The 13,864-nt window shown below is 36.5% G+C and overlaps 1 protein-coding gene across 1 annotated transcript in view; it reads left to right on the plus strand.

Moving 5' to 3' along the window:
• Positions 1-2,603: 2,603 nt before the first annotated feature.
• LOC127863563 (adhesion G protein-coupled receptor E5-like) overlaps positions 2,604-13,864 on the plus strand; it is a 39,441-nt gene continuing 28,180 nt past the window's right edge. The window contains exons 1-2 of the mRNA XM_052403128.1: positions 2,604-2,767; positions 10,501-10,614. Coding sequence (XP_052259088.1) covers positions 2,635-2,767; positions 10,501-10,614 — 247 coding nt within the window. The 5' untranslated portion in view covers positions 2,604-2,634. The remainder of the gene's footprint in view (positions 2,768-10,500; positions 10,615-13,864) is intronic.

Genomic DNA, 13,864 nt, shown 5'->3' on the forward strand with positions numbered 1-13,864 from the left:
CTTTTTGAAAAACATCATGCGCACGTTGTCAATAATATACGTGTTCTCTTTTCTAACACTTATATCATAATATATTCGTCCATTTCGAAATTAAATACGATATACATACGCCACTACCAATCTTCAATGAGAAATAATTTGTACTTAGTTAATTGAGAGGATAATCAAATAGGATATCGAAAGCCAACTAAATAACACATTCTTAATTTAATAGAAAGCTTTATTATTAAACGTTTATAAAACACATGTATTGATCAACAAATGCTAGAGAGAGAGAGAGAGAGAGAGAGAGAGAGAGAGAGAGAGAGAGAGAGAGAGAGAGAGAGAGAGAGAGAGAGAGAGAGAGAGAGAGAGAAAGGGAGAGAGAGAGAGAGAAATTATTATGTAAATGAATTCCGAATGCATCAACATCACACAATTAAATTGCGTAATAGAACCCATTAGAAAATCAAAGTCATTTATTAATTAATACGTACTATAAATCCTTACATATTATTGCAAACATAATTGAACATGTGTACTATTAACTACCGTTAACTTGATAGGAATACAGTATTTATAAGTGTGACAGTGTGCATATTATAAAAAGGAATATTACATAAATGTGTTGTTCTGAGGGGTTATCTCGCACTCGTATTATACGGCGCGGGCTCTTTGAAAACATCACGCAACTAACTCATACAATAAAACCGAGTCAACTCCTTTTCGGCGAAGCTGTTAAAGAAATATTCTATTCAATAAGCTTACTGCTCATATTTTTAACAGAACGAAATAACTATTGTATCAATAAAAAACGGCTTAATGTGAACACTGCACTTTAACAGGTAGGCATGTAGTATATAACGCATTACATCCTCTGCGTATAACCTATGTATAGTTATAAGTTCAATTATTTATTTTGTAAATAATATATTATAAATATTCGATAATTTAATGAAACGATTACTACATTATTGTGGAAAGTGGTACTGATCATCGTTACGGGCCATCAAACATGTGACTTAATTTTATCTGGAGATTTCTAAAACTTTATTAAATGTTTTTGTTTTAACGATAAAGCGCGTATGTGTTTCGGCATATTCAGTATTTACAGTAAAGATGTCCGCCTAGCGACCGGAAGGCCAACAATTCGATCCCCAAAATACACTGATTACTGGTTCTACCAAAAACGGACTCGAGAGCATTTCGATAATCAAACTAAAATAAATCGGTAAAAACTACATTTGGATTATATAATCATTAATTTACTACCATATTACGTTAAAGTAAAAGTTTGGTTTAAATTATACGGCTGAAAACGACATATTTATGATAGCATATATTCATTTATCAGCTATGTTAACGAAAAAAAGGTGATTCTATTATTTAGATCAGTGGTAATTGCTCAAATCTTGTGATGGTGTGTAATCGTGATCCAGTTTAAAAGCTGGATTATATGCAAAAAGCTAAGCAATCAATCATCAAGTATATTATTTTATGGAACCATGTTCTTGCTTTTGATTTATTTAACTTTGCCTTTTCAAATAAACTTATTTGGATTTTTTTTACAAATGTTTCTGTGACGGAGATCTGCCCGACCGTTTATGCCAACGTCAACGTTTATACTTTTTGGAGACATTAATTGTTTATATAAAATAACAGAATTTAAAAAAACGATTGTACACTTCACTGTCTTATATATCGATGTATTATTATATTTGTAGGGTTTTGATTTAACATTTAATAAATGCGATGAGCATGAAACAAAATGTAAAGAACACGTTATTCAATGACCTGTTAAACCGCCCTTAAAGTACCTTTCAGCCATGACCCGTCACTTTAAGTATATAATAACACTATCATGATACAACATCATTTTCTATTTCTGAAATATTTCATGAATTATCTTCTTGTTTGATTCGACGAAAAGGTAAGGCATTCGAGCTATAGTAGTAATGTGTTGGTACAACATTGTTGAGTCATTTTACTGCCCAACCAGATATGTGATTTATAATTATAAACTGTCCCTTCTGTAAACAAACACACAAACAAATCCAACGGTTTATGAATACATGACGTTTGCTCTCATTAACATAGTTGTTTTATAACATGCCGTTTTATTCAGTCTTATATCTCATCTGTTTAGACCATTATTACAGTGCAGTGTTTTTCACATAGCCAGCAGAGACGTATACATTATATCTAGCTGGGACTCGCTTGAGATTACTTGATGTTCTGTTCATCCACCCGGGAAATCTTTGAAACGTGTGCACTTGTGATATTTGAATGTTAAATCACAGGGCTATATTTCTTTCCGCTTTTACGTTGGTTCAAATATCCCATGTATTTTTGTGTAAAAAAGGAGACACAATGAGTGGTTATTTTACCGGTAATAATCCAACCAGTATGCCACGAGTACACTCATGGATGTTATGTCCGGTAATTGCGAAGTACCAGAATCGAGGCTTTACACAGTCTTAAACAATTGTTTAATAAAAAAAATTCCATTTCTAAACTTCATCTCGGTATTCAAATGCTATATTTAAAAGGTCTTTAGTTAGCAATAAAACTGTGACAAACAATTAAACAAATGTAGATAAGATATATCGTTTTTCCAGTTATCTATATGACAATCCGCTCAACTGCGACTGCCAGATGGGATGGCTCATTAAGACAGTACAGGACAGCCAGTCCAATCTCACAGTATTCGGCGCCGTGTGTAGTGAGCCCGCACACCTGCAGGGACGTAACATAGAGAACGTCACCCAAGCGGATCTCAACTGCAACGGTATGTGCATCGTTGTAACATTAAAATAACAAACCGCGTCTTTTTTATAAGCTCACCTAAGCACAACCTGCATACTTTTTGTCTGCCGTGCGTCGTCCGTCGTCATTCGTCCGGCTTGCGTCGTCAACATTCACCTAAGTAACACTCTAGAGGCCACAGTTATGGCCCAATTTGTATGACATTTGGTCAGAACATTTATCATAATGAAATATCTGCTGAGTTTAAAAAAAACATGACCGCCAGGAAGCGAGGTAGTTGTCTTAAAGTGACTATAGTAAAACTTTGGAGACAATCGAGACTTGTTTTGTATTTGGTTTTAGCTTCATGTAATTTGGTCAGAATATCAGTTCGTATGATATCTCTGCTGAGTTAGTAAATGGTCCCAGTCCTTTAAACACATGACATCCAGAGGGAATGGTAGTTTTCCTTATATGGCTAAAGCAAAGCCTTGTTAATACCATAGAGTTAGAAAATGGTCTTCGTCTGTTGAAAAACATTGCCGCCAATGGGCGGGACCATGTTCCTTAAATGGCTATATGCAGTCATCATTTCCTTGACCGGTCTGGTCGTTAGGGGGATTAGAGACGACGGTCAGGTTGTTTGTGGGCTGCCATGAGTAGCTCATCACATTTGCCATCCAGCTGTTATTCTGTCCGGCTCGACGGTCACCTCCCGCAAGGGTTTCCTGAGCATAGTCTTGCATAGAAATTGTGCCGGTTGACGTATTCAAATCAAAGCCAGCTTGCATCCTTTGACGGTCAGTCGGATGTGTTCTTGTGGGCTAACAAGTTATGCTGTCATGTTCCGGGCGTACTATTTGTTCTTGTGCTCCAGGTAAGAGATGCCGAACAGTCTACGTAGATACTTGTTCCCAAAGGCCTGTATCATGCGTTCTGTTTCCACGTGAAGTGGCCAGATCTCGCAGCCACACAGTAAAATTGAGACTACGTGGGACTTGAAAAACCTATGCTTGCTGGAAAGCTGATGGAGATGCTTGTCCATAAGCTGCTAAGTCTGGCCAACGCTGCAGATGTTATCGTGATTCTTATTAGGACCTCATCGATGATTGTTCCATCCTTGGGCATGGTTTCTCCTAAATAGTTTTGTGCGTTTTTGTCTTCATGTTAATTGTCGTTTTTGGTGATTTTGTTCATGCTATTCACCATGAGCTTTGACTTTTCTGAGCTGAACTCCATCCCGTATGCTCATGCTCTTTCGTAGAGCTTGTTAGTGAGATACTTCACTACTGTTACCATCCATGGTCAATCGCTTAAGCGAATCTCAAAATGGAGGTGGGTCTGCCACCGATGGAGATTGAGCTGTGAGGGTTTGGGAAATCTCCTGCATTATTTTCTGACGAAAAAGGTTAAACAGGACGGAAAAGAGAGGAAACCCTGACGGACGCCCACTGATATCCTAAAAGTAATCCTTTTGTTCATTTAGAACAACTGTGGCGCTGGTGTTTCCATAGAGTTCTTGGATCACTTGCAACAGCAAGTCGTCAATGTTGAACCCTTTCACAACCTAACATAGGTCATCATTCCGCGTGTGGTCGAACGCTTTTTTCAGTAGTTTAAGTTGTGGAAGAGATCATGGTAGTGTTTCAGGTGTCACAATGATGACTCTGATCTGTTTCACTGTGATCAGCCTAGATCTAAATCCAGTCTGCTCTTCTGCCAGCAGTTATTCAGCCTTACTTTTCAATCGGTTGAGGACGATTCTTGGATGGCTAATGAGGCTGATGCGGTTATTCTCACACTTTGACGTTGTCATTTTTAGGTATCGGAATGACCAGAGACAGGGTCCATTCATTTGGCCACTTCTTCTTCTCTAATGGAAAAGTGCCGTGATTGTTCCAGGCGTTGCCTCTCCTCTATGCCTAATGTGCTCTGGAGGGACGTTGTCCACTCCAGATTTTCATGCCTTCAGGCTGCTCACTGCATCATGCAACCTCTGCCTTTAGTATGGACAGACTTTCGTCCTCTGCTTCTACACTGTGATCACTTTGAAGAAGACTGGTGTCTGGTTTAAGGAGATAGTTGTAGAGGTCGCTGCGGTTTTCACTTCATCTTTTCAGGAATGCGGCACTCTCTTTGTCAATGTTGATACATGCCACATCAATCAACTCCTTCTTGGCCTTTTTCATCTTCATCCTCACCCAACCCCATGTTTCTGGTATTCTAGACTTATGACTGGTGTACTTCTCTTGCATCAGATCTATCCTCTTGCCGCAGAGGTCAATGATCTATTTTGTCACCCATGGCTTTTTCTATCCTCCTCTCTTACCCAAGAAGATCATTTGTTGAATTTAGCAAAACGTCTCTGATAGTGTTGATGATGGGGTCGATGTGTTTGTCTACCATTTTCATGGCTACAAACTTACTGCAAATCTGTGCTTTAAATGCCGCTTATGCATCTGGCTATTTCAAATTCTTCAAGTAAAACAAACAAACAAACAAACAAAGCATCAACTAACAATTAAGTAATTTACATGCAGACACATACGTGTTTTGATTTGTTTTTAACTGTCGGTGAATTAAAAAAAAAGTTTATTGTGCATCCAGTATACATTTTATATACTCTCATTGTTGATTATAAGTTATCATTAAAAAATAAACTATCTTGATGTACACTCATAGTTTTACGAGTTAACACATATTTAATTGAAAATTACCGCTGTCCCCATCATAAGTCAAACAATACATCAAATATTAATCCAGCTTTTTTTTCGAACGTTTCTAATGCATGTGTTTATGCAATTGTTAAAAACATTTATTGTCAATATTGATAATGAATTGTTTTCAAGTCGTTGTTTTAATCGTGAAAATAGATTGAAAAGCATCTACAAATACATTTATTGTTTGACATTATAATCCGTCATTTCGGCGTATGACAGTACTATGCATTACACTAATCTAATTAAGCATATAAACATTAAACAGTACATTCAAAATATAGTCCGGCAGAAAAGTGCTTATTTTGAACGAGTCCCGGCATTTCGGTGTTTAGTAAATATTTAAGCGTTTTTCGATAGGGGACATGTTTCTGATTAAGATTTTGGGTCTTCATAAATTCAAGATTGCTTTCAAGATGTCTGCCATGTTCATTCTTACTTTGATTTACGTTACAAACTGTAAAATATAATGTATTATAATGGCATTTTGGTAGTGTTATTCATGTTAAACATAATTAAATAAATGTAGACTAATGTTATATTTAAGTATGAAGATGGCGTTTACAAAGGCCGCCGATTATTAAGATGGTAGCTTACAACTTGCTGATTAAACCATGATCATATTAACATTTGGCACAATAATACTAATGTATGCACGTGTTATAAATAAGTAGCAATACGTGTTAAATTAGTGTTGGATTTGATTATTATTTATATAAATATTATAGAGTTTAGTAGTATATGAGCATATCGCTTTATCACGAACAATAGATACAATTTATGTCTTTAAAGCCACATCTTAGATTGTATTATTTATTTTATTTGAAAAAAATAACGGTGTAATTTCATGAATCAAATTATATATCAATCGAAATACCAGTATACGTATTATTTAACCTTTGTTCACAAAGATCAAGAGCAGGTCATCTTTTCCAAACATGTATAAAACAAGTATGTGTACCATTTTATCTTATGCTGGGATGACTCTAGCATAGGGCAATGTTCTAGTGCTAATATTAGTTCAGTTTATATATATTGTCTTTTAGACCAACGATTACATGAAAAAGTCTCCATTATCCCTTACTCATCGACAAAACAGGTTATATATGTTTACCTAGTCTTATTAATATTAGATTCTATTATGTCAACCTGAATATTTTGGCAAAAAAGATAGCACAAAGACGTCGCTCATTATAACATGAGCAACACAGTTTTGAACATGGGCTATTTCTTTCACTTGGATTTTATCATTTTAACCAAATTGGATGCAGCTTAGGCAACGCTTGATGCTACTGTAATGGATAAATACATGTATGTGATTCCTCGTCCTTTTTCCAACAGTAGGCACATGGATTCAGATCCAGTGGGTCTGCATCTGTAACGTGTTTCTATATAGACGCCTGTATGTGAGCATATTTTCATATGTTCATAACATGCTTCCGAGGCTGGTTCGCCAGCGATTGCATACTCATACCCTACTTTTCGTCCATGGCTGCCCACACGTTTTGATTATAGTAAATATTTCCTCTGTGTCACGTTTTCAGTACCATGCTGAGAAAAACCAGGTCGACTCCTTGGCAAAATCATGTATATAAGTTGCATCGACTAAAAGTTTATTTAGAGTCGCATGTGTGCAGCATCTTCGTAACTTTACCCTTACGGATACAAAACATCCAGCCAAAGTGTCGCGTACAGAGATAACCTGAGCAAATATCGAGTTGGTCGTGAATTCTCTATGCTTTCAGCCCATTTTGAGAATTTAAATGACCACCCTCTCCCATACTGGTCATTCCATGATTATCAATAATTTAATTTGCAGACTATAAAGAATAAGACAACAAAACACAAAAACAACTGTATAATCAGCAATCACTAAAATGCAAATGTGGTTTGTGTTTACAGCATCAAACATTTGCCTTATCACGAGCACTTCCGCTTCCTCATTGGATGTGTTAAAGTCAGTTAGATTAATAATTAAAATGTTACATGATTCAGTATCAATATCTTCTGTAACGACTAACTTGTGTGTTTGAGAGCATTCCTGTTTTCAAATCAGAGAGATCATATGGCGCTTGTTCTTAGTGACTCCTAGTATTATATTATAGTATTATATTATCTGGTGACATGCCACTTTTAAGTTGGTACACCCTTTAGACTTAGGATTGTCTACCTGACCTCGCAATACTCTTGGTGCTGAACACCATGTATCAGTCAGACACTAAATTGAAAAACACATTTCCTATTTATTTTTTTTCAGACTTAAAGTTGTAAATAAAGTTATGTATATTTCCGTCTATTCACCAACGAATAACATACAGTACAACAGATCAATCTACTACAGAACATACGATCTAATAACAAACACTTCTACTTTTAATTGTTCTAGCAACCGCTTTAATGTTGTTGTCGTTGCGTGTTCGTGTTTCAGTAAGCGTAGCAGTAGGTACTAAAGCTAAATCATGTCTAATACAAATTTTATGTCACATTCCTTAGAACTATTTTGTAACCCAATCACTCTCGAAATTAAAGGATGCATGCCATACACTTTGGTGTCGGAAACATTAAGGAAACATTAAGATGTCTTCTAGACACAAAGTGGATTTCAACTTTATTAGATATTGTTAGAACCTAGTACGCGCGTTCAGGCAATTTTCGAAATAAACGCGTTAAACAAAAACAAAATCGAAGAAATGTTCATGTATCGTTTATTTTCTAGCAACACATGTCACTTGAAGATACTTCGCAACACTGATTCTAGCCTTTATATGTAATTATATTGCCTGATCATTAAGCATTTAAACAGTCAGCAATAACTATTATGTTGCCAGGCTAGACTGGACAACAATTAAGGTGGACAATAGTGAGTCATGCAACACAAAACTGAGGTAAGAAATTAAACAATTCATGATATAGAGAATAATAGGTTAGTGTTGATTATAGATCAGGTTTATTATGCGAGGCTTAGAAAACGTTTTGGTGCCGAGCATGATAAACCTGATCTATAATCAACACTAACCTATTATTCTATTTATCCCACTTTTTATTTTGTAAACCTTTTTGTTTAAACAAAATTAGTTTGACTGGATAATTTCGCTGGATTTATGACGTCATTTCGTCGAAATATTGACGTCATGTCCTGCCGTTGATTATAGATAATATTTAATCAACGGGGCTTTAATCAACCGAATTCGCTGTAAAAGTGGGATAAAATAGTTAACATCATTTACAGAATGATTACCACTGGGGTATATCGATATTGACCCATACAAATGTTCTGGCCATGAGTTTTTAAATTTGTCGATTGGGTTTTAAAAACAACTATGACTTGATGAACATTGATGAACAGTATGTGGTGCTATTGTTCCAGTCGGGATGTTCACTATCCTTGCTGGATGCTTGCTTTCGATTTTACGGATCAATAAATTTTGTTAACTCGTTTGACTACTTAATCCATAGAATCTGCACTAATCCTCTCATGTTTTTTCTATTGGCTTCGGTTTATATGTCCACATATTTGTTACTTATAATATCTCTCAGCTAGCCCAAATGTCAATCTATGATTGTATCAGGCTTGAGTGTTGCACCTCTTATCCTTTTCCTACCATCGCTACAACTCATATAAGGTGTGTATATAAACATGTCGCTTGATATGGCATTTCATACCCCTTAAACATGCCCCATGACATTGTTTCCCTTTAACAACGTGTCGAGTACACTTTCAGGGATTTTGTCCACTTATGTTACTTAATAGATGTCGAATTTTGCATTGTTGAGTTTGTGTAGAAACAAAGAAGTATGGTAATATACGCTTAACTGATGTAGCTGTCCATCAACGTCCCTTTCTCCTCGAAGGTACATACTTATAAGTAATACGGCCTATCAACCTACAATTTAGACGTACGCCTGGTAGAAGCTAGTTTGTTAAAATATAAAGCTACCGACTAGTGTTATACACTACCGAGACGTTGTATAACATCTTGAAACGGCTTGGCCACAAACAAATACACACACACGCACGCGCACACATGTGTATGCACACACGAACGCACACACACACTCATATAATTGCATACAGGCTCGACTAAAATGAACCATCCTGTCTCCTGTTTACAAGGATCATACTGGAATTCTACAAAAAAACAAAACTATCCACAATTTTAGTTATGAAATTTCAAGACTGTTGTTCGTCTTACCCATGACTGATTGATGATTACCATTTGGTGACTTAGATGAATATAAACTCGTCCATATCATTTTTATTTCAAATTTTCGGCAAAACACATTAATGGTGTTGACAACCATTATTAAATACTTTTGCAACACTATAATGCATTTGAATTTAACGAATATACCAACACGATGTTTACATCTAGTTTGAAATCTATTATGAATATCATAAGCAAACATGTTTCTTCTTATTTTCGTTGTCGTTTTTCTCTTCAGGTATAGGCAATATTAGACTAAATGAATGTTTGTTGCTAATATTTAATATATTTTACAAAATGCAATTAAGAAAGACATGTTTTCCAGTTAAAACGCATTACATTTTGATCCAATTGTTTGTGATGGACTTTTAACTGCAAAAGTTTGTATAAGCGACCATAATGGCTGACATTTTAGGTATAATCTTGAATTTGGATTCGATCAATATACTCTCCAATCAGAAGCCATCAGAACAAAATAATACCTTAGGAACAAAAGCTAGATAATGGATAAAGCATGATTATATAACCACATATTTCACAATATTGATTGTCAAAATGTTGAAACGGGCAATCAACTTAGAAATCGTCTTGGAAATCTTAGGTCACTCAATGAATCCAGACCGTCATCATTCAGATTATTGATTGCGGATATGTTTGAAACTTAAAATCCACGTATCACACCTAAATCAGGGTGTTTGACATTTTCTACCGGATAAGCGATGTGTTGTTGCTTGTTCAATGTAAGTCTTGCATGGCAAAATTATATACATCGTTTCATATGTGTCAATACGGTTTGTTCTGAGCAAATAATGTAACCAGGCTGATTAATTGAGACATTGATGTTTATCATTCAGATATCAACGAATGCGCACATGAACCATGTAAGAACGGCGCCACGTGCACTTATCTTCAGAACACGTACTCGTGCATATGCTCACCGGGTTGGCAAGGCAACAACTGTGATCAGGGTATGGCTATAAATACCTTGGCAATAAACATACTTGTTAAATTAATTTGGCTCTAGAAAAATACATTTGTACAAATAATCCATTTTTAGTAGCACTTAAGTACTTAATTAGTGTCTGAATTAATAAATTTAAATATAACATTTTCAGAATTACTGTGAATGAACATAAATGTCACGTGATCACAAAGTCAACGTCAGTAGTCATTTTATGACGACAAACAGCCGCGCAAGGTAGGTTTTTTCCAATATCGTTACTGATCATATTTTTGCTACTGACGTTTGCCATTCCTAAACGTACTACTGACGTTTGCCATATTTGTTTTCACTCTTTAAACGTTTATTTATTATCCGGTAGATATTTTTGTTTGTTTATGCATAGACATATGCAATATTTGTTCTTCCGGTAAAGCATAGACAGTTCTGTGATAGTTAATTTTCGAGAACACTGACTCTTTGAAATTTTACTACTGACGTTTGCTTCTTAAATGGAAATGTGCGCGGAAGTGTTCTCGAAAACCAGAGCAACACACACAACGCGTGATATACCAATCGAAAGCTATATGCATGCCATATTGCCTGCACTAGGTCGTATGAAAGTCAGAGGATGATCAGCAAAGATATTGGAAAAAAACCTACCTTGCGCGGCTGTTTGTTGTCATAAAATGACTACTGACGTTGACTTTTGTGGTCACGTGACAGTTTCTGTTAATTCACAGTGAGAATATAATATTACACGAACAAAGCGCCCTGATCCTGACCATAAGATACCATTTATACATTTTTATAAAGCACGTGTTACGAATAAATAATTGTTTTGACATGAAAACAAACCGTTGTTATATCACGAAGCAAATTTGATATAAATTAAATATCACAATACGTATTATTTAACATTTTTCCATTAGGGTTAAATAGTATGTGTTTCAGTTTATCTTATGATGTTAGCTGTTTAGCATGTGTTGATGTTCTTGTGTTAATATTAGTTCATTTTACATATTTTGCCTTTCATACCAATGAGAGCATAAACATACATTTAAATTATAGCTGTCCTTGTTTAGTAATCTAACAGCAAGCCATGTTTTGTCTGCTTAATGTAACATTGTACTTTATTATACCTCACTTTTATTCAAAATGTTAAACTCTCTTTTGCCATCGTGACATAGAAATGCTGTCAGACTCAGCGGGAAAAAAATACTGTCCAAAAAATGCTGTCGCCCGCTACCTTAGCAATCACGTGCCACCAGCGCGAAAAAAATACAGTCCACAAAATACTTAGCAACCTTAGCAATCACGTGCGGAATGGTGAAAAATTATATTGTCCCATTCGCGCATGCGCAGTACGGAATTTGACATTTCCGTTGTATTTGGATATTTAAAACATCGATTGCAGCTGAAACTGTGCTGTAAAATAGATTAATGTCATTGTTTAAGCTTTGACAGGAATCATAAAAAATCAATTTAGTATAAACGAGACCTCAATTGCAACTTTAATCCAATTGGTTTTAGCAAAGCGGATCTCAAAACCCCGTATGTGCATCGTTGTAACATACACAAAACAAACCGTGCCTTTTTTATAAGCTCACCTGAGCACAATCTGCAGACTTTTTGTCTGCCGTGCATCGTCCGTCGTCATTCGTCCGTTTTGCGTCGTCAATATTCACCTAAGTAACACTAGAGGCCGCATTTATTGCCCAATTTTTATAACTTTTGGTAAGACCATTTATCATAATGAAATATCATCTGAGCTTGAAAATTGTCCGTTTAAAACATGACCGCCAGAGAGCGAGGTAGTTGTCCTAAAGTGACTGTGGTAAACCTTGGAGACACTCTAGACTTGTTTTAATTTGGTTTAATCTTCATGAAACTTGGTCAGAATATCTGTTCTTATGATATCTCTGCTGAGTTAGTAAATGGTCCAATTCCTTTAACAACATGGCCTCCAAAGGGAATGGTAGTTTTCTTTATATGGCTAAAACAAAGCCTTGTTAATACTATAGAGTTAGAAAATGGCGATATTCAATCATCATTTCAGGTCGTTATGGACTATGAGAGACGACGTAACAGAGAATCCCCGCCAGTTTTTTGTGGGCTGTCATCAGTGGCTCAGCCATGGAAGGGACGTCCACTCTTTCACATTTACCATCCAGCTGTTCTTTTGGCCGTCTCGACAAAAAACCTCCAGTAAGGGTTTCCTGCGCTTAGTCTTGCATAGAAGTCGTGCCTGGTGACGTGTTCAAATCAAAGCCAGCTTGCGTCGTTTGACGGTCAGTTGGAGGGGTTCTTGTGGACTAACAAGTTCTGCTGTCATGTTCCGGGTGTACTATTTGATACTGTGTAACAAGTAACAAATTCCGAGCAGTCTTCGTAGATTCTTGTTCCCAAAGGCCTTATCCTGCGTTCTGTTTCCCGTGAAGTGTCCAGATCTTGCAGCCGCACAGTAGAATAGAGACTACGTGTGACTTTAAAAACCTATACTTGCTGGAAAGCTGAGGGATCTGCTTGTACATAATCTGGCCAACGCAGCAGTAGTTATGGTGATTGTTATTAGGACCTTATCGATGATTGTTTCATCCTTAGGCATTGTTTTTCCTAAATAAATGTGTGTGTTTTTGTCTTCATGTTAATTGCCGTTAATGGTGATTTTGTTCATGCTACTCACCATGAGCGTTGTCTTTTCTGAGCTGAACTTCATACCGTATGCTCATGCTCTTTCATAGAGCTTGTTCGTGAGATACTTCCATTACTGGTATCATCCATGGTGAGTCGCATAAGCGAATCCCAAGTTGGAGGTGGATCTGCCACCGATGGAGACCGAGGTGTGGGGTTTTAGGAAATCTCCTGCATTATCTTCTCACAAAATAATGTTTCACAGGACGGATCAGAGAGAAAACCCTGACGGACGCCCATTGATATCCAAAAAAGTAATACATTTGTCCATTTTGAACAACGATGGTGCTAGCGTTTTCATAGAGTTCTTGGATCACTTCCAACAGCACTTCTTCAATATTGAACCCTTTCAAAACCTGACATAGGTCATCACTCCGCGTTTGGTCAAACGCTTTGTTCACTAGTTTAAGTTGTTGAAGAGCCCGTGTTAGTGTTTCAGGTGTCACAATGATGACTCTGCAGTTGAAGATCTGTTTCACTGTGATCAGCCCAGACTTGAATCCAGTCTGCTATTCTACCAGCAGTTATTCAACCTTACTTTTCAATCGGTTGAGGATGAATATTGGATGGCTCATGAGGCTGAT

Source organism: Dreissena polymorpha, unplaced genomic scaffold (genome assembly GCF_020536995.1).
Source record: "Dreissena polymorpha isolate Duluth1 unplaced genomic scaffold, UMN_Dpol_1.0 chrUn016, whole genome shotgun sequence".
Taxonomy (NCBI): Eukaryota; Metazoa; Mollusca; class Bivalvia; order Myida; family Dreissenidae; genus Dreissena; species Dreissena polymorpha.